Source organism: Scylla paramamosain, chromosome 20 (genome assembly GCF_035594125.1).
Source record: "Scylla paramamosain isolate STU-SP2022 chromosome 20, ASM3559412v1, whole genome shotgun sequence".
NCBI classification, from domain to species: Eukaryota; Metazoa; Arthropoda; class Malacostraca; order Decapoda; family Portunidae; genus Scylla; species Scylla paramamosain.
This window is the reverse complement of record NC_087170.1, coordinates 18,344,326-18,366,494: the sequence shown is the minus strand read 5'-3', so window position 1 is coordinate 18,366,494 and position 22,169 is coordinate 18,344,326. Positions and strand designations below refer to the sequence as shown.

At 40.3% G+C, this 22,169-nt stretch overlaps 2 protein-coding genes and 1 long non-coding RNA gene across 6 annotated transcripts in view; 1 reads left to right on the top strand and 2 right to left on the bottom strand.

Moving 5' to 3' along the window:
• Positions 1–7,897, bottom strand: part of LOC135110551 (uncharacterized) — a 43,916-nt gene extending 36,019 nt beyond the window's left edge. Inside the window, exons 1-3 of one of the 3 annotated variants that reach the window (XR_010273306.1) lie at positions 7,816–7,890; positions 4,180–4,393; positions 1,052–1,320 (exon numbers count right to left, since the gene is read on the bottom strand). This is a non-coding gene — a long non-coding RNA (uncharacterized LOC135110551). Of the gene's footprint in view, positions 1–1,051; positions 1,321–4,179; positions 4,394–7,815 lie in introns of those variants that run through there. The other 2 variants (XR_010273308.1, XR_010273307.1) reach the window with 2 other exon arrangements.
• A 4,058-nt stretch (positions 7,898–11,955) lies between these two features.
• Positions 11,956–17,586, bottom strand: LOC135110548 (exosome complex component RRP46-like). Of its 2 annotated transcripts, none has more exons than XM_064022970.1 (6): positions 17,444–17,586; positions 16,823–16,943; positions 15,829–15,942; positions 14,842–14,963; positions 13,823–13,963; positions 11,956–12,558 (listed from the first exon to the last, which is right to left on the bottom strand). In XM_064022970.1, the coding sequence occupies exons 2-6, from the start codon at positions 16,887–16,889 to the stop codon at positions 12,364–12,366; spliced, it is 639 nt and encodes a 212-aa protein (XP_063879040.1). In that variant the 5' UTR covers positions 16,890–16,943; positions 17,444–17,586; the 3' UTR covers positions 11,956–12,363. The 2 variants fall into 2 exon arrangements, with proteins under 2 accessions (XP_063879040.1, XP_063879041.1); XM_064022971.1 differs by having other exon boundaries at positions 16,823–16,940; positions 17,444–17,584.
• A 352-nt stretch (positions 17,587–17,938) lies between these two features.
• On the top strand, positions 17,939–21,664 carry LOC135110549 (ubiquitin-conjugating enzyme E2 C-like). The gene is made up of 4 exons (XM_064022972.1): positions 17,939–18,134; positions 19,530–19,644; positions 19,940–20,144; positions 20,913–21,664. Exons 1-4 carry the CDS (start codon positions 18,031–18,033, stop codon positions 21,020–21,022), a joined length of 534 nt encoding a protein of 177 aa, XP_063879042.1. The 5' UTR covers positions 17,939–18,030; the 3' UTR covers positions 21,023–21,664.
• Positions 21,665–22,169: the final 505 nt, after the last annotated feature.

Below are 22,169 nucleotides of genomic sequence, written 5' to 3'. Positions count from 1 at the left end.
AAGATGATGATGATGATGATGAAGAAAAGAAAACAACAGCAACAACAAAATGATGAAAAAAAAAATCATTTGAGTTCAGTTTCAAAATACAAAGGCAGAGAGTGTAACGTGTTCAGATTAACTTGTAACTTTCCCGCCTGAATGAGCAGGTGACGACGGGACACAACCACTCTGGTCGGTGCAGCGGCATAGCAGTCATTAAGAATTCAGTGCAACAGGTGATGAAGCTGATTAAGAGTCCAATCATTAGTCATTATTTATCAGGAAATCAGTGAGTGAGCGACAGACTTATTAACGTGACATTAGTTGGCTAGGAGTGGAATGGTCACCAGGATTTAAGTGCTAATTTTATGGTGAGGGATGAAATTAAGTGTCCAACAAAGAGTTCATATTATGTTCGTTAGGAGACTCAAACCGCCAAGTCTTTTTGGTGAATTTCCTTTCCTTTTTTTCTGCAGAATTATTTTAGTGTTGCTGCAGCGCCTGCTAAGAAATTATTGACTAGTTAGTTAATTTTGTTATTTATCATTTATTATCATAATTATTATCTTAATTAATTAGTTATAATCACGATAAAGATATTTGTAAAAATAAATAAAATAGCGAAATGGAAAGTTAAGAAAACCTTGAACACACTAGAACAAACTATTTGTTTTTTTTTCATTCATATTTTGAATCACCCGCGCCTTCCGAACACCACGCAGTTCAGCGAGACCTAAAGCCTTCCACTGCCGAAGCTGTCCTTTGTTGACATTCAGAGGTCTGACATACAGGCATTCATTCAGAAGTACATCCGTTTCACTGCGGCAAGTCTCATTGGAGAAAAAAAAAATGGTTAGTCTGACATACAGGCATTCATTCAGAAGTACATCCGTTTCACTGCGGCAAGTCTCATTGGAGAAAAAAAAATGGTTAGCAGATCAATTCAAAACACTGAAAATTAAAAAAAAAATAGTTTCGTCCGCCAGTGTGACACGGATGTACTCTCTAATATCCACCCAATTAATTCAACGAAGAGAAGAAAAGAGAGACCAGGAAATTAATTTTGTTCTCTCTCTCTAGACTCCACAACCCAATACATTAACACAAAAAAAAACTTATATACATGAATGAAAAATATTGCCACCCTGGAGAACGACTAATACATTTCGCTGCCTGAACATACGACATGCAAGTAAGAATCACGTCCCATCACAATGCAATTTCCTTCCTATGTATTTCCAATCCTCGGCGCCCCGTAGTCCCTGAAGAGTGTCTCCATAATGTCCCCTGAGCAATGCATTTCCTCCAGTCCTTCACCTCCATTAACCACTTCGGCAGCTTTACCGCAAGGAGAGAGAGAGAGAGAGAGAGAGAGAGAGAGAGAGAGAGAGAGAGAGACTTAAAAAAACATATCCCAATTATCAGATGAAAATGTTTAAATCGATTTTTTAATTTCCAACTAAGTTAAATAAGATTATTACCTATGCCGCACTCCTAAGAACCCTAGATAATATTCTAAATATGTACATATTTAGAATAATCAGATAAATTTTAATTGAATTTCTTTTACTTTATTTAAAGGAAGATAACGAAAGGCGCACTGTAAGGCTAAACGTGTTGACATTTGGACAGATACACACACACACACACACACACACACACTAAATGCTTTTACGAGTCTGCAAATTGTGTGCAGTGACCTAAAAGGAAGAAGAAGAAGAAAGAAAAAGAAAGAAGAAAGAGGAGGAAGAGGTAAGAGAACGAAACAAGTAATACGTAAAACTAAGACGAAAACTTAAAAACACATAATCCACCTAACTGAGAAAAAGACGGAGAAATAAAACGAAGAAAACTATGAAGCCTCTCTCTCTCTCTCTCTCTCTCTCTCTCTCTCTCTCTCTCTCTCTCTCTCTCTCTCTCTCTCTCTCTCTCTCTCTCTCTCTCTCTCTCTCTCTCTCTCTCTCTCTCTCTCTCTCTCTCTCTCTCTCTCTCTCTCTCTCTCTCTCTCTCTCTCTCTCTCTCTCTCTCTCTCTCTCTCTCTCTCTCTCTCTCTCTCTCTCTCTCTCTCTCTCTCTCTCTCTCTCTCTCTCTCTCTCTCTCTCTCTCTCTCTCTCTCTCTCTCTCTCTCTCTCTCTCTCTCTCTCTCTCTCTCTCTCTCTCTCTCTCTCTCTCTCTCTCTCTCTCTCTCTCTCTCTCTCTCTCTCTCTCTCTCTCTCTCTCTCTCTCTCTCTCTCTCTCTCTCTCTCTCTCTCTCTCTCTCTCTCTCTCTCTCTCTCTCTCTCTCTCTCTCTCTCTCTCTCTCTCTCTCTCTCTCTCTCTCTCTCTCTCTCTCTCTCTCTCTCTCTCTCTCTCTCTCTCTCTCTCTCTCTCTCTCTCTCTCTCTCTCTCTCTCTCTCTCTCTCTCTCTCTCTCTCTCGACATAATGAGTGATACAATTAGAATACTGCAAAAGCTCAATACCCTCGCTACACTTTCGTTCCCAAGGCAACCAGTGTTTCTCCCTCACACTTTCATCTCCCCTTCCATGATGAGCGCCTCTGTGCCTATCTGCTAACTGCGCACTCAGTCATTTCGAACTCTGATCTCCACTACATTTAACAGGTTCTTATGAAGGGTACTAAGGTTTCCAATGGTGTTTACATGGTTCAAGTGGTAGTTTAACAATTAGACTTTGCTATAAGAGAAAAAAATACAGCTTGTTAGAGTTTAGGAACGTGATCCAGAAATTTAAACTTTTCTGAGGCTTCTAAACTCCTTAGCTCGATTTTTTAGCAAGCTTCGGTGGGATTTATTACGGCTTTCAACAGTGTTTCAATAATCAGAGTGACAGTTTAACAGTTAAAGATTCTGCATTATAATTTGAAAAAGGCATCGTGAAAATCTGATCTACATTGTGGTCTTTGAGAAAACCACGTTTCAAAATATAACGCTTAATCTTTTGACGACTATGGCTTCTCTCTAGGTCCACGAAATAGTTTGATACACATTTCCGACAAAACAAAAAAAAGCGATCATGTTCAAAATCTGTAGTATTTGTCTTTAATTTCTGTTTGTTAAAATTGTCTATGGTGATTCAGATAAGTTAACAAGTATATCACTGTCATAAACTGTCATATATTCTACAGTTTGTATATCATATGATACTGTGATCTAAAAATTTATCTATCTATCTACCTATCTATTTATCGCCAGCTGGGACAAAAAAGTTGAACAGTCATGAAAGAAAGTAATGTATTTAACTTTCCATCCACCCTTTCACACACCCATCCACTTATTCATCCATCTATTACCAGTTAGGACAGAGATGAGCAGCCAGTCAACAGAGCGACGCGTCCAGCACATCTCATGACGCAACCCCGCCCTCCCCACACGCCTCCAATGCCCCTCACGCGCCCCTCCCTCGCTGCCACTCCATCAAGGGGCGTCCAGACACCCAATTCACTACACCCCTACCGCCACACAACCCTCCGCGTGACCTCTTGCCTAAATATCAATCAATCACTCAATCAGTCAATCAATTCTTCCTCTGAACTGTGTGTGACGTAGAAAGCAGCGTCGTATTTTATTGTTATGGTATACAAGTATCAATCAATCAGTCAATCAGTCAATCTTTCCTCCTCTGTCTCCCAGTAATATCCAAAACTGCCCCGAATTGCTTCATTATTTTTTTCTTTATTAATTTTCACTAACCTATATATTTTCACAATGTCCCCGTTAAGCTAAACTGAATTTCACAGAGCATGGAGGACAATGGCTCTCTCTCTCTCTCTCTCTCTCTCTCTCTCTCTCTCTCTCTCTCTCTCTCTCTCTCTCTCTCTCTCTCTCTCTCTCTCTCTCTCTCTCTCTCTCTCTCTCTCTCTCTCTCTCTCTCTCTCTCTCTCTCTCTCTCTCTCTCTCTCTCTCTCTCTCTCTCTCTCTCTCTCTCTTCTCTCTCTCTTCTCTCTCTCTTCTCTCTCTCTTCTCTCTCTCTTCTCTCTCTCTCTCTCTCTCTCTCTCTCTCTCTCTCTCTCTCTCTCTCTCTCTCTCTCTCTCTCTCTCTCTCTCTCTCTCTCTCTCTCTCTCTCTCTCTCTCTCTCTCTCTCTCTCTCTCTCTCTCTCTCTCTCTCTCTCTCTCGCTGTTGTTGCTGTCACTTATGCACGACACAACACATGTTCTACCTCAATGATGTCATAATGAAAGTAATCACTGCTATTTACCTTTGACGCAGCGATGGGCTGAGTCGAAGGATCGGTGACGGCGGTGGTGGTGGTGGTGGTGGATGCGTCGCTGGGTCGGCAAAATAAAAAGGCAACACGAGAAGCGAGTCCACTGCGCCTTACAGTCAATGTAAACCCCGATAACTTCCTCCCAACACACAGTAATCCCCAAACCAGTGTCTTCCACCACCTGTCGGAATCACAGTCAGACGACCTGTCAGGGGAGAGAAATATAGTAATTAAGCCAGCAGTGGCACACAGCAAACACAATTATAAGACAATGCACAAATAAAGCGTACATTGGAACATTAACGTTGCAATACAGTAATAAGGCTTCAACAGAACATTATGATACTAAAATAAAGCTTACACCAGCTCAGTCTCACTACAACACACTGCACTGCGCCGGTCACGGGAAATGAAGGTTGGCCTATCGTACTCTGGCAACCTACTCGTCTTAAGCAGTGCGTGTAGTAGGCTTCAGAAACTTTCATCAGTATTAACGGTGCATAGGGGCACCATTTATTTTATTATTTGAAACTAAAAATTGACTGTATTTACCGGTATTCGCCATTGTTGCCTGTATATATTATTGACAGTGATAAGTATTCTTGAGGCGTACCGCAAGCACGGGTTCGAACGCAGGGCCGTATTCAGAGATGCTTCGCTCTCTCACCACACTCCCGATTTCTTGCGGTTTGGTCGACCTAACCCGAAGCGCAGAGCTGGAGCAATGTTTAAAAAATACAAACTCCACGTTTAAAAAAATCGAGCCAGTTCCTCAATCTGCCACTAGAACCGCAAAAATACCCTTGGAAACCCATGTAACTTGAACTAGAACCTTTTCAGAGTGGTGGAGGTGCGGCGCAGAAGTGTTTCAGAATATGATTCACAGTTTTGCGGAATAGGTCGCCAGATGAAGCAACTTTCAGTCCTCATCACCGTCACTACAGTAAAATTAAAGAGAAAAACTATCACTTTAGCACGGGAACAAACTTTCACCACACATATGTCTTACCCAAAGAGACAAACAAGGAAGCATCAGCCAGTGTTAGCCGAGCCAGTAATCTGATGCACTACCTGATAACACGCACAGCCTACCGATCTCCAGTAATATATTGGCCAAACACACCATGCTCCATCAGAACCATCGCTCCACGCCCCGCCCTCCCCTCGTCTGCAGAGCCACATGTGGATTGAATGCCCGCGCCTCTGTCACCACTAAATGCATGCGTGACTTTTAATAATGCGTCACGTAAATGTATTCTGTTGACATGGCCGATGTGAAATTTATGCGTGTGTTGGTGGTGGTAGTGTTGGTGTTGTTGTTGGTGATGGTGGTGGTGGTGTAAGTACTGAAGTACTGGATGGGTGATAGTAGTAGTAGTAGTAGTAGTTGTAGTAGTTGTTGTAGCAGTGCGTCATAACAGCGAATAGCTTGGTTATGTATGCTATTGTAGGGACAAATGTTGCTGTTTTTCCGCAACCATTTACATAAACAAATATACATACGTACAATTTATGAACACACACACACACACACACACACACACACACACACACACACACACACACATTTATCCATCTAATTTCGTATGGCCTCCGATGAACCCCCTTTAATCATTCACTCGCCTTTGCATTAGTGATGAGCGTTAGGCTCCTCTGTAGCTTTGCAGGGGCTTGTGGTAGGCTTGCAGCAGGGAGGGGAGTAAGGAAGGGAAGCTGAGGATCATACCAGGAAGGGAGAGGAGGGAAGGGAAGGAAATGAGAAAGGGGAGACCGGGGAGGGTGAGAAACGAAGGGAATAGGAAGAGGTGAGACAAAGGAGGCAGGAGGAGGAAAGAACAAGAGAGAAGAGGGAGGAGAACACAACAGGTGAGAGGGATGTGAAACAAGGCAGAAGGAAATGAGAGAAGAGGAGGAAAGCAATGACTATGGAACTGAAATGAAGGAAGAGAGTGAGAGAAGATGGAAACTGGGAGTGAGAGAAAAAGGGAGGGAAGAAAGGGAAGGCAGGATGAACGAAAGGTAGGAAGTGGAAAAGGTGAGAAAACGAAAGGGAAACTAAGGGTGACTTAAGAGATGGAGTAGGAGGGAGAGGAGGAAGAAGAGAGTGAGAGAATGAGGGGAGCAATGGGAGTGAGAGGGAAGAAGGGGAGTGAGAGGAGAAAGGGGGACTAAAACATGAGGTTAAAGACGACCTGAAGCCAACACCGCCTCGCCCATGAGAGAGAGAGAGAGAGAGAGAGAGAGAGAGAGAGAGAGAGAGAGAGAGAGAGAGAGTAGTTTTTTTAGCCGCACCGGAAATAAAGAATGAAAAAGACCTCGAAAGTCAATTAAGACAAAAATAAATAAACGTGTACACCTCTCTCTCTCTCTCTCTCTCTCTCTCTCTCTCTCTCTCTCTCTCTCTCTCTCTCTCTCTCTCTCTCTCTCTCTCTCTCTCTCTCTCTCTCTCTCTCTCTCTCTCTCTCTCTCTCTCTCTCTCTCTCTCTCTCTCTCTCTCTCTCTCTCTCTCTCTCTCTCTCTCTCTCTCTCTCTCTCTCTCTCTCTCTCTCTCTCTCTCTCTCTCTCTCTCTCTCTCTCTCTCTCTCTCTCTCTCTCTCTCTCTCTCTCTCTCTCTCTCTCTCTCTCTCTCTCTCTCTCTCTCTCTCAGTGCGGAAGCAAGCAAAATATGACGCCTGAGAATTCATAAGCAAAAAAAAAAATGAAAAAAGCACATTCCAATTCCGAAAAGGCCTTTGATAATCTCTTTTGAAGTCAATATCGATACGTTTTGAAAGATAGAAGGAAAAAAAAAATATGGGAGAAGGAAATACGTAGCGTGTTCTAAGGATTTCGTTTTCTTGTACAGGTATTACTTTGTGTGCGATTTCAAAGACTAAGACTGTATTGAAATTCTCACGTCAGGACAGACTTGAGTATCTTTAGTGGTGGTTTTTGGCAAGTATCTTTAGTGGTGGTTTTTGGCAAGGGAAAAGGGGCGTATGATCCAGGGTTAGAATCGTGAACGTAAAACTCGTGCAAAGGTTCTATTTGAGTCCTGCTAAAACTATACTTAAGTCTTACATTTAAAACTTCCTATGAGAAATTAAAAACTCGTTAATGTCAGAATATTTTTAGAAGAAATCAACAACAATTGGAAAACAAATAATTCCATAAACCCGCTCTTGCACAATACTTTTCCGCCCACCATGACGAGAGAGAAATTTTATTGACCATAAAACTCACGTATAAAACGACACTACTCCTGAAGAAAGTGTGTGTGTGTTGTTACGTGTGAGCATACACTGAACTCTAGGGGATGGACCATGAAGGGGTGTTGCTCACACTAACAATGGAAGGGTTAAAAGAAAAGAGAAAAGGAGACATTTTAACTGCTATTTAATATCTTAAAGTCGGCCCTTAAATTAAGTAACAAAAAATTGAAGATTATTTAAGTAAGTAAAAGTAAGTAACAAGGAGTGGCAATCTGAACTGGACTGAATAACTTAAAAGACTGGTTCAGTTAATAACTTAAGCCAAGTTAGTAAATGCATATAGATACAAATTACAAAAATAAACACCTTTACATATACATAATAGAAAATAAATATAAATGTGTTTGTGTGTGTGTAACACTGGTGTAACTCTTACCACCGCTCTCGAGTGTATATGAAACTCCCAGGGTATGCCAAGGCGACCTCAGAGCTATAGCGACCCTTGGAGGAGACTGAAGCTCGATGGAACTCCACCCCTCGTTATCGGCTTGGTAGCCTGCTAGAGGTCACGTATCCAGTATGCCTCAAGCTATACACGTGGCAGCGCCACGAGTTGAGAGGCAAGCACCTGGTTCCGTGGTAGAGTAGTCACGTGTGTGACAGTGTGTGTGTGTGTGTGTGTGTGTGTGTGTGTGTGTGTATTTTCAAATAGTGTACGTAGTAGTAGTAGTAGTAGTAGTAGTGGGAGGCGGTGGTGGTCGTGATAATTGTGGTGAATGCAGTAGTAAACTCAGAGACAGACAGACGGATAGGCAGGCAGGCAGGCAGAGAGACAAAAATATGTAGTTAATCAGCTGAACTTGGCTTAGGAATTGCGTATTTATAGAGTGAGAGGCAGATGATCAACTCACGTCATCTAATTCAACACATTTCCAGTATTCCCTGCACGCAAAACTGAAAATCACGCGATTTTTCTGGCAGAAATATACAATGAAACAACAAATAAAAGAAAAAAATAGATAAATAGGTATACTGAGTCATTCCCCGCAATGATGAAAGACCTAAGTAATTCCTGTTATAACATATAATTACGTAACTTTCCAGGACTAATAACACACCGAGATAGATACACAGCGCTACATACTGCGTCATGGCTGAGTGGCTGACAATCGAACAATCTCTGCACTCACTTCCGCTACTCTGCGCATTTTTCAATCTGAAGTTCATTGATCTGCTGAGACTCCTTTCAAAACCTGAGCTCTGATAGGTCCCATAGATTCTTAGCTTAAACACAGTGGAAGTAGTGCAATGCCCCTCTCCTGTGTGCCACTCGAAAGTCTGGGGTTATTATTTTTTTTTTTTTTTCACTAGTTGGTGAGGAAATATCCACACTCGCTGATTTATGGTCTATTTTTTCCTTCACTTGTGGTAGCGTTAATACTAATTCACATGTCATTCATATTACATCAGGTAGCGTAAAGTATCCTTTTAGTAGCGTTGAAGATTTCATTACAATAGTGTAAATACTGGCCGAACTAATCACTTGACATACTTCATACATTCACCAATAACAATAATGTGCATTAGTGCTTGGATATTACATGAGTGTACAGTCTCATTCACCTGGCGAGGGTAGTATTATTCACGCACGTGACTTGAAAAATAATCCACTGGTGCTTACTTAAGAATAAACAATCTCCTTATTACATTTTCCAATAACCCTGGTATAACACAGCCTAATCAGCGTTTCGAGGATCGAACCAGGTGGTTTCGTCCCCGTATGATAACTAGAAATACTGCTCAACCTTAATAATCCGTGAACTAAACTTTCCGTTCTCACACTATTAAGTATACCTAACCAAACACACACACGTGGGACGCACAGACAGACTTTTCCTTTACTTCCACTGGCTTCCCTGTAGTGTAAGCATGCCAAGATCTCTCTGAGTGATGTACTGATAAGAAAATATATTTACAAATATGAATATTAATTACTTCAAACTTAGAGCGACGTACTTGTAGTGTAACCAAGACAAGATCTCTTTAAACGGGAAATCGGACTGGCGTCCCCACGCTACGAACCTCTGTTGTTTTCAGATTCTTCTTCAAGGTAATTGGCAAATTATTTGTTTCAACCGTATAATAAACGTTTACATTACTTTACTCATATCATGACCTGGTGTATTTGTTCTTCTGAGTAACAAGGTGAAAAATTCTAGCTACAAGCCTTTATTTATAAAGAAAATCGGTCACCCATTTCCCGCGGGCGCCAACATGTTGTCTGTCTGTCTGCATGTCTCGGGAATGTATGCATGATGTATTAACGACTAAATCTTACCAATAATTCTTATACTAACTTGATTCTACTTATATTAACCTAATATTACTTATATTAGCTTAATATTACGTCCCGGCACTACAGTAGAGCGGATGTTACTCGACTTTTGACTATGAATACACACACGAGAAGGTAACAACAGCTGGAGGAAATTACTTAACCAGCGCATTCAAATTTTAATGTGATTTCCTTTTCCCCATTTATTATTTCATTCAAAGATATCAGACTGTAATGATTAACAAGGACGGTCGAGGAAGGAAACTACGACTCATACCCTTAACGATGTAACCTACTTCATGTTTGCTCTAAGGACCATCTTCAAAGGGCGGTTCTACATCCTTTTACTTTTCATGTTTATCTCTTCCAGCGACAACACATCCATAATGTCATATTTCCCGTGAATCGTTATGTTCTACTAGGAAAGCGTGCCGTAAAAAAGAGGCAGCTTCCTTTCACTTCTTTAGCGATCACTTGGTAATGCCCGCGTCTCGCGCCGCTAGGGCGAAGAGACCGCGTGGTAGAGCCTGTGTTATCTGGGCAGCTTGCTTTTTGTTTTTATGGGAATAGAAAAGTCAGGATAAAAGAATATTAAAAGAAGAAAGTAGTCCAATAATAGAAATAAAGAGTTGATAGTTCGGCGCAGTCAGCCTTGCTTCTCTTTAATATTATACATGTTGCTGATTCTTTGTAGCTCATTATGCATCTCCTGAACAGAGCCGGGCAACCTAATGAAGGACGGTGGGAAAGGGCACAACGAGGTGCAGCACAGGAGAGAGAGAGAGAGAGAGAGAGAGAGAGAGAGAGAGAGAGAGATGTCAACCCTGCCTCTCCACTACACACACACACACCACCAAAGCTACCAAATGAAGCAAGACCAGGAATATCACTACAGCCTGTCTCTCGTTCATCTGAAGCCTTCCTCCCACAAGATGCTCCCCTTTAGGCCAAACTCATGGCCTCGGTGTAAGCAAGAGACGAATTCAAACGACTCTCCAGACTCTATGACTTTGTTGATTAGGTTAACTGTGGAATAATAATAATTTGTGTCTTCGCTAACCCGATGCAAGTGGAATGAATGTTCAGGGCGTGGAACAAGATTGTGAGGTACTAACGTGATGTGAATGAAGAGAGAGAGAGAGAGAGAGAGAGAGAGAGAGAGAGAGAGAGAGAGAGAGAGAGAGAATTTTCAGTGTAATATCCGCCAACATTTCCTTTTAATTACCTATCTATACTCCCTCTACCAACATTTTTTACCCGTCAGTTCTTTCACCTCTCTGCTGCACCTATTAAGAGCCAAATTAGGATAACATGAAGGAAGGCAAAGCTGTAATTAGTATGTTCGTAGGTGTATATAATTAGGTGCTCTTTTTTCATCATCCTCACCTCTTTTGATTTCCGAAGCTTTTATTTATTTTTTTTTTTTTATTTATTTATTTATTTTTATTTTTTTTTGTTCTTGCCTACATGTGTAAAAGAATATCATGTTTCTGATGTTAAAGGGTACATGTTAACATATTTTAACACCATATTGAAATATAGATTGCACAGCTTACCCAATTCTTTATAAAGTGTGTTTTTTTTCAAAAATCAATCAGTCCATCTTCATGCAGAACAGCTTAACTAAAACCGGTATATATTATTGTCCAGCATATGAGAAGTAATGGCGATTTAGTATCATAAAAAGTATATTTGATTTTCTTTTTACTGTCTTAATTTTTTTTATAAGTGAAATATGATTATTATCTACACATTTTCAAAAATTTTTGTGATTGAAAATTTTCCTCTAGGATTACAGACGACTAAACGATGAAAGTAGAAAATTGACAAAAAAAAAATTACTTATCAATAGAAAAAAATGTGTTTTTTAGTGTCTTCTAAGAGTGACTTCTAAGTCAAGGTCAGATGACTGAAAATACAGAAGACTCAAAAGGTTATTGGTCACCAAAAAAACAAAACAAAAAAAATATTAACAAGCTGGAGAGATAACAGAGTGGCATCTAAGATATACATAGAGATTGGAGAGATTAGGTCGCATGACTTGAAATATCAATGCTTGCAAAGGAATGACAGTATGTGAAAGATGGATGGGGGAGAAAAAGATAATGATAGCATGCAAGAACAAGAATTCATAAAACTTGCCTGCTGTCATCCAGCAGGTGCCAGATATTGATAGATAACTGGATCACTAAGGTTGTTATTTCATTACGACAGTCTAGGCAGCATACAAAACACAACATAACACATGTATTTTGTGATATTTATTATATAAAAAGTATAACTTCATTTGTGGTTTCCTTTTACACACCTGAATGAATAAATGATGTTTTCATCACATACATACACTGGAAGAAAATGGTATTCAACTATCAATGAAAAGAAATGCAAATAAGGTAAATAAATGTAACATGAAAAATTCAGCTTCATGACATGAACAACAATGAGAGAGATGTTTACTGCTCCTCTCACTAGAATGCCTGAATTGTATTTAATTAGAAAAAAATCATATTAATTACATCAACAAATATCAAACAATTACATCACTTCATAATAAGCAGCACTGTGATGCATTCCACTCACCAAACTCACACATTCTGGTTTAATGCTGCAACATTCTGTCCCTTCTTCACCACTCACAACTCAACACATTCAGCTTTCTGCCTCATTTTGGTACTTTTTCTCTGTCATCCTGCGATAAAAAGCAAACACATCCCTGGAGGCCACCTGACACTGGTGGAGGCACTTCTTAAAATCTTCATAGCTGAGGCGGCCATCCTGGTGGGCTGTCAACACACTGGCTTCACCACTACTCTCAAACACAAACGTTGCCTCAGCCACACTCTCCTGCCACAAGAAATTATTAGGTAATGATGTAAGTGAGACATGAGATTAGGCCTTGACATACATATGTGACTTTTTTTTTTTATGTAGAAGGGACACTGGCCAAGGGCAACAAAAATCCAATAAAAAAAATGCCCACTGAAAAGCCAGTCCCGTAAAAGGGTCCAAAGCGGTAGTCAAAAATTGAAAGATAAGTGTCTTGAAATGCAGTTAGCAAGATCAGAAAAGCAGTTAGCATGAAAATAGCAGTAGAAACAGCTAGAGATGCAACACTGCGGCGATGAGAGAGAGGCTGAAGACAGTCAGTTAGAGGAGAGGAGTTGATGAGACAAAAAGCTTTTGATTCTACCCTGTCTAGAAGAGCAGTATGAGTGGAACCCCCCCCCAGACATGTAAACCATACTCCATACATGGACAGATAAGGCCCTTGTACAGAGTTAGCAGGGCAGAGATGTCTGAGAATGCCTAACTTCATAGAAGCTGTTTTAGCTAGAGATGAGATGTGAAGTTTCCAGTTCAGATTATAAGTAAAGGACAGACCAAGGTTGTTCAGTGTAGAGGAGGGGGACAGTTGAGTGTCATTGAAGAAGAGGGGATAGTTGTCTGGAAGGTTGTGTCGAGTTGATAGATGGGGAAATTGAGTTTTTGAGGCACTGAACAATACCATGGAACAAGGTGCAGAAAGGGTGAGGGTGGTAATGATCTGGGCTGCTCTCTGGCCGAGCCACAAATGTAAACAAACACGCAAGGCAGTGAACACGATGAAGTTTGTGCTGTGGCTGACAGCAAGTAAAATTCTTCCTTTAACATTAAGCAATGATCCATTCATGAAGGATGTGAAAGTTCTCAGCACAATACACTGTTAAAACACAGCATAAGTCTTAAATCAATGTGAAGAAGCAAAGCACAATGGGTTTGTTTGTCAGGAAAACAAATCTTACCACTCCTAGCAATGACTTATAATAACATTTTATTGCCTCAAGTAAGAACATCATGTACTCACAATTACTATATATGTAATCTATATTACTGCACTTATGATGAAAGACACACACAGTATCATTACCTACTTTTATGTGGAGAAATCTGTCTTTTTCAAGGTGCTACACACTATACCGATACCACTTGTATATTGTCTGCAGGTAGTTTATAACTATATGGGAAACATTGGGATTCCAAAATGCTAAGTAAAACATCTGAAAAAATCAATAAATAAAAAAATCTTGTAATCCCACAATACACAGGAAAACAAGTTCTTTACACATACCTGTATTTCAGCCTCTGTAGGATCAATGATGACAGTGCCAGCTGGAGTAATGCAACAAGTGACTGCAGCAAAAGTCGTCTTCATTTGTATCCCAGCATCCAGCAGGGCCATACAAGCTGCATTCACACTGGCTGACAGTGCCTGATACACAGGAAGCTTGTTATTTGAGGTAGTATGTACATCACTTCCTTTTCATATTCATCAACTTAATATGAAGATTAATCCCCACATTACTCATAACTATATTTCTCATGACTTAAAAGATAAAAAAAAAAAGCCAAAATTCTAACAAAGATGTATATCAATGATTTACTTTACACAAAAGTAATTTTATCTTTGGCCAGGTAAAGATATGTACATTGGGTTGATCTCCTTTCCCACTTCATCTACCGGAAAAAGGAACAGAAGGGTCTGGTAAAAGAGAGGAAAGGGAAAGGAACGGGGAGATTAGTCTAGCCTATGTTATATAGAGAACATTTCCTTGGCTATACTGCACTGCCATTAGTGCACATTTCTTTCAAAAATATTTTTGGAAGAAGTATTGTGTACCCAGGGAGCTGTGACCTTGAAGAACACAAAAAAGACCAGCAATCTTTCCTTCCTTCCTCTCTGTGTGTGTGTGTGTGTGTGTGTGTGTGTGTGTGTGTGTGTGTGTGTGTGTGTGTGTGTGTGTGTGTGTGTGTGTGTGTGTGTGTGTGTGTGTGTGTGTGTGTGTGTGTGTGTGTGTGTGTGTGTGTGTGTGTGTGTGTACTTTAGAAGCAAAAACAACTGATTGCATGTGTAATCACTGTATGTAATTTGATAATTTTGAAAAGTAATTTATGTATATTTTGACATTAATTAATTTCCTTTAGCAAGGATTTCTTCCAAAAATACTTTTGAAAGAAATGTGCACTAATGGGAGCACAGTGTAGACAAGGAAATGTTCTCTAAATAACATAGGCCAGAGTAATCTCCCCCTTCCTTTCCCTTTTCTCTCTTTCACCAGATCCTTCTGTTCCTCTTTGCTCATCTCTTACCAAGCCATCTGACTGCATCTCTTGTATGGTGATATTGATGGCTGTCCTTGGGTGCAGGTGAACCAGGATTGCTTGTTCCACAGTGCGCATGATGATGGACTCAAGCGCACGCTCTCTGATCACTGAAATATACAAGACATGAGTGTACACACAACAATAATATACAATGAAACAGTTTGAAAACCATCTTCAAGTCACAATTATTTACCCTTATTCTTATTTTAATGAATGCAAGACATGTGGTCACGTGGCCATAACCATCACCATTATTTGGAAGGGCAAGCTCCATGTGAGCTGTCACCGTCAGCCATTCATATATTGGTTTGCCATTCCAAAATACAGGAAAGCCATAATACAACACATTCTTCACAAGAACATCATGTACTATACTTTTTAGAGGAAAATTAAGTTTTTACATGCTGGTAGGAGAATTAATGCCTGACTCTGACACCTGCTTCTGCAATCTTTGCTCCCCAGATATTTAAATTTGCTTGTCTGTCCAAATAAATTATGATTCAAAAAACTGCAAAACTCAAATTTCATAGTTGAGCAAAGTCAAACTTTTCATATTTTATGTAAAAGGTGTTCCTTGCTATCCTATACCTTATGTGATGTTGAGTGAATTATAGACTTCAAAAACTGATAAGACAGAATACAGTGATCTAACATAATTATAGAAAGGGAGGGTATAGAAACAACACACATGAAATTCTGACTAGGGACATATAGAGTACAAATGAGAGGCTGCGACTCATTTTATTGTGGGAGAAGAGAGTGGAGCAGTTTGCAAAGTACAAAAACAAAACACCAGTGTTATGCATACAAAAGTTATCATGGACATTTCTGCTACAGCTGTCTCTTTAAAGAACTTATCAGAAAGAACCACAGTGCCAAAGGCAACAATGAGGTAATGGTGGTGACAAATAGCTGCATTTCAGGTATCTTTACTCCTTCATAGAATCTGATACAGCACCAAGCAGTACTTACTAGAGTGACCAGTAGAGGGACTGTAACAGACCTCCAGGTGGGAGCGATTATACAGACGATTAGACACCTTGACATCACCAGGGCCATTCACTGATGCCAGGGCTACATTCAAGCCTGAGGAGGAGTTTTAGTGCAGTGTACTTTCTAGGTAAACCAAGGAGCATGGTATAATATTAAAGTACATATGGTTTCCAATGATGTTCAAGGCAATCTACCTAACATGCTCAATATAATGGTTACTGTAAAATCACATTTCCATGAATCTTCTGGACAAACACATATCATTGCAGAAACATGATTTTTACTAAAAAGATTGCATTTGAAAATAACTGTGGAAACATCATTTGCAACAATCAGGAAGGGGAGAAATGTGTCTGGACGTAAAGAGAGGTTTAAAGAATGGCCATATTGAGACGATGAAGAGCAAAGTGTACACGAACAAAGTTGAAAGTGCGAACAGGAAAGGAAGGGCACTTGGAAGATGGAAGAATGGGGTAAATGACTGCACCCATGAAAGAGGTGTTAGCAGAGGCAGAGTGCTTGAACAAACAAGAAGGGAATGTCTGGATAGGAAGTGATGCCATGTCCACTACTTTCTTTGGGGGATGTCTGAAAGGAGTGAGATGTCAGAGAGATAGATGGGCAGATATAAATTAATATATTGATTAATGCTATACAACAAATTCACTATTCACACTACATAAGTTTTGCTTATTGCTGAGATAACACAGGGTAATACTGATATTTGCATACCCACAAAATGTAAGCTGCAGTGGCAATCCAGGTGACCATTATAACCCTAACAGTAATATTGTCACCAATTCATGCAAAATATACATACATGCATGAAATCTTTTGCCTTAGTTCATATATATACTTAAAATGGCTTTCAAAATTCAGTGCAATATACAGATTCTGCATTACAGCCATTGTTTAAGAAGAAAGGCTTAACCTATTATATATATAATGTATATAAATTCCATAACAAACTCACCAATTGAATATAATGCAGATCCATCAGAACGTGAGAGGAAGCTCAGTTCACAAGCATGCTGTGCCATCCTCAGTCCTTTGAAATACAGGCTGATTTTATCTCCTTCCAATAACAGCCACTGCTGGTGATGGAGGTAAAGGGAGGGGGAGGCCAGATGATATACATGGAAAAGCTATTTATGCAGAAACAAACAATAATTAAATATTTAATATTAGGAGCCTAAAACACTGCTAGGAATTTACAATAAACTGGACCTATGCCATTTAGATTCATTTAGGACAAGCATACCAACAGATCTTAGAGGAGGTTTCAAATATTCGATAAATAATAGATTATAAGACTACTGACAATACACTGATAATGACAAATGATGACCGTGCTTGCTCTGGTTGGGATATCAGCCCCATAGACCCTTTGATACACGAGTTTGAGCACAAGGCACATTTCTGCATAGACGGACACTTTAGCACACGACAGCCGTCCGGTCCGAGCTGGCAATGGTCAGCACAGGCAATGGTCCGAGTTGGGGGGTTAACCGCCTCCTATATGTCACTGTTAAAGCACTACAAGTAACAACTCATCATATCTGAGGAACGAAAAACGTGGCCGCGTACTGCTTACCTGTGATAACCGCTACATGTGATGAATGGTTGGTGTTGTACAGGGGAAGCAAGCAACACCACCACAACACCGTGGTCGCTGCGTCTACAGCGTGTATCAACACAGTTACCGTCCCCAGATCAGGACTGCCGGACCAGCAGTGCCGGCCGGTGTAACCACCCAAACAAAATCCTGCTTTTTTTGTGATTTGTTGCCCTGCCCACTTGATCACTGAAGAACAGACCAATGGAGTTGCTGAGAGAGAGAGAGAGAGAGAGAGAGAGAGAGAGAGAGAGAGGGGGGGGGGGTGAATGAGTGCTTCTCAAAATGTTTCCAGCGATGGTAACGATAAAATTATCAAAATTCCAATATCACATTTGTTTCACCTGTCACTTTCTTGGAATACATTTTTTTTAATAAGTGTGCATTTAATCTTCACAATATACTGTCAGTTTAATCTCAATGAGAAATTTTTAAAAGGCAAGAGCGTGGGAGGTGTTTAATCAGTGACGTCACGGCGCGGAGGGCGTTGATTGGACCGCTCCCTTCTGATGGTAGATTTGAATTTGTTGTGGTGAGAATAGTTACAGCTCCGCGTCCCTCTCAACATGGCCCAGAATATCGCACCTGTGACTGCCTCCAGCAGCAATGTGGCCAAGAGCAGCCCGGAGAAGGCGCTGGCGGGGCGGGACAGCCACTCAGTGACCAAAAGGTGAGACAGCATGAAATTTAAATGTCCTGTATGGCCCTTTAACTGCAGCGCGCCACTCGCCACATCGGACCTCACCACCTTGGCTAGGACCTCTGTCTGGACACTCCACTCTGGCTCCTTGCACTCCTAGTCTCTTTGAACTCCTCTGAGGACGCACTGTATACACATCCCTGGCCAGCACATTACGGCCACAGTCTTTCTCTGGATGGGCGGGACTGGGCTGGGGCTGTGCGGTATGAAATATCTCTAGCCAAGTTTTCTAGTTAATTCTATATATTGGTAGTATCTGCATGGCCTTATATTGGTGAAGTAATGTTTATTTTCAATTAAATGTGTTAGGATAGAAAAGATAAGCTGACTAAAGAGGGAGAAATGGCTCTCCTTCCCTTCCATGTGCCGCGATGGATTCAGAAGTTATTCAAATTTAAAACTGGAAGATTTGTTCAAGTTTGTGTCTCTAGCTTTGCTCCTTCAGCTTAGTTACCAGAATACAAAGTTAGTTATTATCAGAATATTCTTCCCAGTCTTTTTTGTATGTGGTAATCTTTTGTCTGGCGAACCCCACCCTCTAGTGAAAAATGTTTGGCAGCCGTGCTACAAAGGTGTGGAGATGGTGCCGATTCAACAGCGGGTGGTTTAGAGTGATTACCTTTTGGGCAGATCTAGGTGATAGGTGCTATTTCAGCCTTTAATTGCTTAACTGGACAACTTTTCTTTCTTTGTATCCACCTAAATGCAGTTATTGCTGGTGTGTCACCCTATTGCTGGTGTGTTTGAGCTTGTGGACTTGACCAGCCTCATAGCTACCAATGGGATTTTGAACTTTCAGCCTTAATATTGCTTTCTGCAGACTATTTTCCTCTCTCTTCATATTTCCTATTGTGTAACACATTTGGGTTTAATGCTAGTTGCTCATAAATCATGCATGGTCCTATTGTAAGGATTTTGCTTACATTTAACCATTTTGTGGTTAAGAATGTGTCTTTTCAATGTATGCCAACATGTTAACAATGATGGTTATGTTTAAAACCATCAGTAATGCAGGGTATTTTAGTGAATCACACAATATACTTAAGACCTGAAAGTCTTGTTATTTGAAAGACATTTGTGTACTCTTAATGGTACTGAATGGAGACCACTGGTTTGAAGCAGTGACTTGTATTAATTCACAAAGAGTGAGGGTGAAGAATGAAATTGTAATTTGAGATACGAAACTGTACAGTATCTCTGGAATTAGTTTTGGTATACAAACTTATAATTGGTCATTCAATATGCCCAATTGTTTTACCATTATCACAGAATTTCTATCACAGATTCATGGGAACATTTCCATGGTTCTTACTGCATGCTACCAGTCGATTATATGCATCATTAACATTGAGGTGTTCTTTACAGACTGCAGCATGAGCTCATGACACTCATGATCTCCAAGGACAAAGGCATCTCTGCCTTTCCTGATGGAGACAACCTTTTCAAATGGGTGGGCACCATCACTGGCCCAGCCTCCACAGTGAGTCCACACTTGTTGGAAGCATGGTCACACTTGTTGTGGCATGGTCGTCAAGTAGAAATTCATGAAAAAAGCTGTGGCATTGCCCCATCAGTTTAAGCAAGCCATGAGAGGATGCTTTCCCTAACTTGAGGTTATTTTAACACATGATAGGATGGTGATGATAAGAGGAAATAGGTAGGTTTGTTTCATACAGGGACTGTCACATGTAGGCCTGATGGCTTCTTGCAGCTTCCCTTATTTTCTTATGCGCGTATGTTTGTTATGTCTTCAGTGCATCACCTTTGTCCTTCAGGTGTATGAAGGGCTGTCTTACCGTCTGTCCCTGGAGTTCCCCAGCAGTTACCCCTACACAGCACCCACTGTCAAATTCATTACAACTTGCTTTCATCCCAATGTTGACTTGCATGGCAACATCTGCCTTGACATCTTGAAGGAAAAGTGGTCAGCATCCTATGATGTGCGAGCTATTTTGCTCTCCATACAGTCACTGCTTGGAGGTAAGTCACTGCACCATCTCATAACAGTAGAGATGGTAAATCTGTACCTCATTTTTTTTTTTTTCTCTCTCTCTCTCTCTCTCTCCAGGTAATGGTGAAGGACCAGTACTATAGTTATATAACAGTAAAGACATTTAAAAAGGATATCATATGTTATGTAGATTGTGAGGAAGGGTATGTTTGGAGACTCCGTGGAAGTACCATAGTTGTCTCATTTTACAATGGGAAAAAATGTAAACCTGTTTCCTCTTTAGAGCTTGTGAGGGCTGTTTTGGGTAATGAGACCCATGGCACCTTACACATAGTGGACCTGAATGTGAGTAGCTGTAGTGTACTGTAAGGTGACACCTGACGTGATGGTTAATGTCTTACGTCAAGTAACCACTAAGTACTGGTAGTTACTGATATAATCATGGCATTATCTCTGCTATCTTGGCTTACTGTGGCTTAGCTGTCTCATTACATCCCAGCCTTCCTCTCCTTAGGTGTTTGGTTGTTGCTCTATAGAAATTTATTGTGTTTATCCCCTTAGGAGGGGCATAATGAGGACCTTGAAACATGAGGCCTCTCTGACATACCTTAGGGCCAATTTATGGGGCTTGAAAAAATTGAGATCTGGGGCTATTCATAAAACATTCAGGGCTATAGCCCTAAATGCTCAGGCCAAACTGTGGAACTGGCTCTTAGAAATAGATGTTAGATATAGATTGATAGATATGTGAGACAGTGATGTAATGCATGCTCCTTTCCTTCATTCTCCACCCCCAGAACCCAATAATGACAGTCCCCTCAATGGCCATGCTGCAGAGCTCTGGGCCAATCAGACAGCCTACAAGAAGCACTTGCTGGAACATTACAAAAAGGCAAACCAGTCCTGATTCCCACGACTCATACTCTGCAACCAGGCTGTGGCAGTGCTAAAGGCAACTGTTGCGTGGCTGTCATCTCGTCAGTTATGTTAGGTTAAGGCATAATATTTTATAACCAGCTATTTTATTCACTCTATGCCAGGAGAAGTCCAAAATGTATAAAAGATTATTACTATATAGTTAGGTTTTAAATGATCTAATACTTCTATTGTCACTATCATCTTAATCTTTCAAATATTGATATACTTCATGGATACAGTTTAATATGTTGGTGTATGTTAGCCACTTCATTCCATCAATAGGATGAATGGCTGGTCTCTCTCTCTCTCCAGTGTGGAGCTCCAGGTGTCAGCCATTGGCACTCATGTTGCTCTGTGATCTTTATTGTCTAAATCTTCCTTTTGTTTATATACTCAATGTTTTATCAGTGGATGAAGACTTAAGAAGTGGGTTTCAGGTATTTATCAAAGGCCTATATTTAGGGATTAGAATTTTTATAAGAAACACATTATGTAAGATCAGAAAAGTTATTGCATGTTATGATGACCTGTGTTGATTATGGTAGATATGTTTTCTGTCTGTGATCCATATTATGAACAAATCTGCCTTTCTGCAATCATCCCAGTAAAAACAGTGGTTTTGAAAGGAAAATGGTGCTATTTTTCAAACCTGTTGATCCATGGAATAGGTAACATTTGTTAATAAGGAAAAGACTATCACTTTTATTTTATTTATATATATATATATATATATATATATATATATATATATATATATATATATATATATATATATATATATATATATATATATATATATATATATATAGTGTGTGTGTGTGTGTGTGTGTGTTTCCCAACATATAGGTAATTACCCACAAGTGAGTAATTTAGATCATTTGAGTTGGTAATGGTGGGCTGAGAATAAAGGCATTCATATTGCTATGAATGTGTGTGCAAAAATATAATTGATTGTGCAGTATGGATGTGAGAGAAATTGGAGAGGAAAACAGACACATATCATACTGGACAAACAGCAGGTGGTGGGCATGGCAGTGAGCCATCAAGACAGAGAAGACAGGAGAGGTGTGTCACCTGGCCAGTGTGGTTCCTCAATGTACCCTGCTCTCCATTGCCTTTGTGAATTGGTGTGCCTT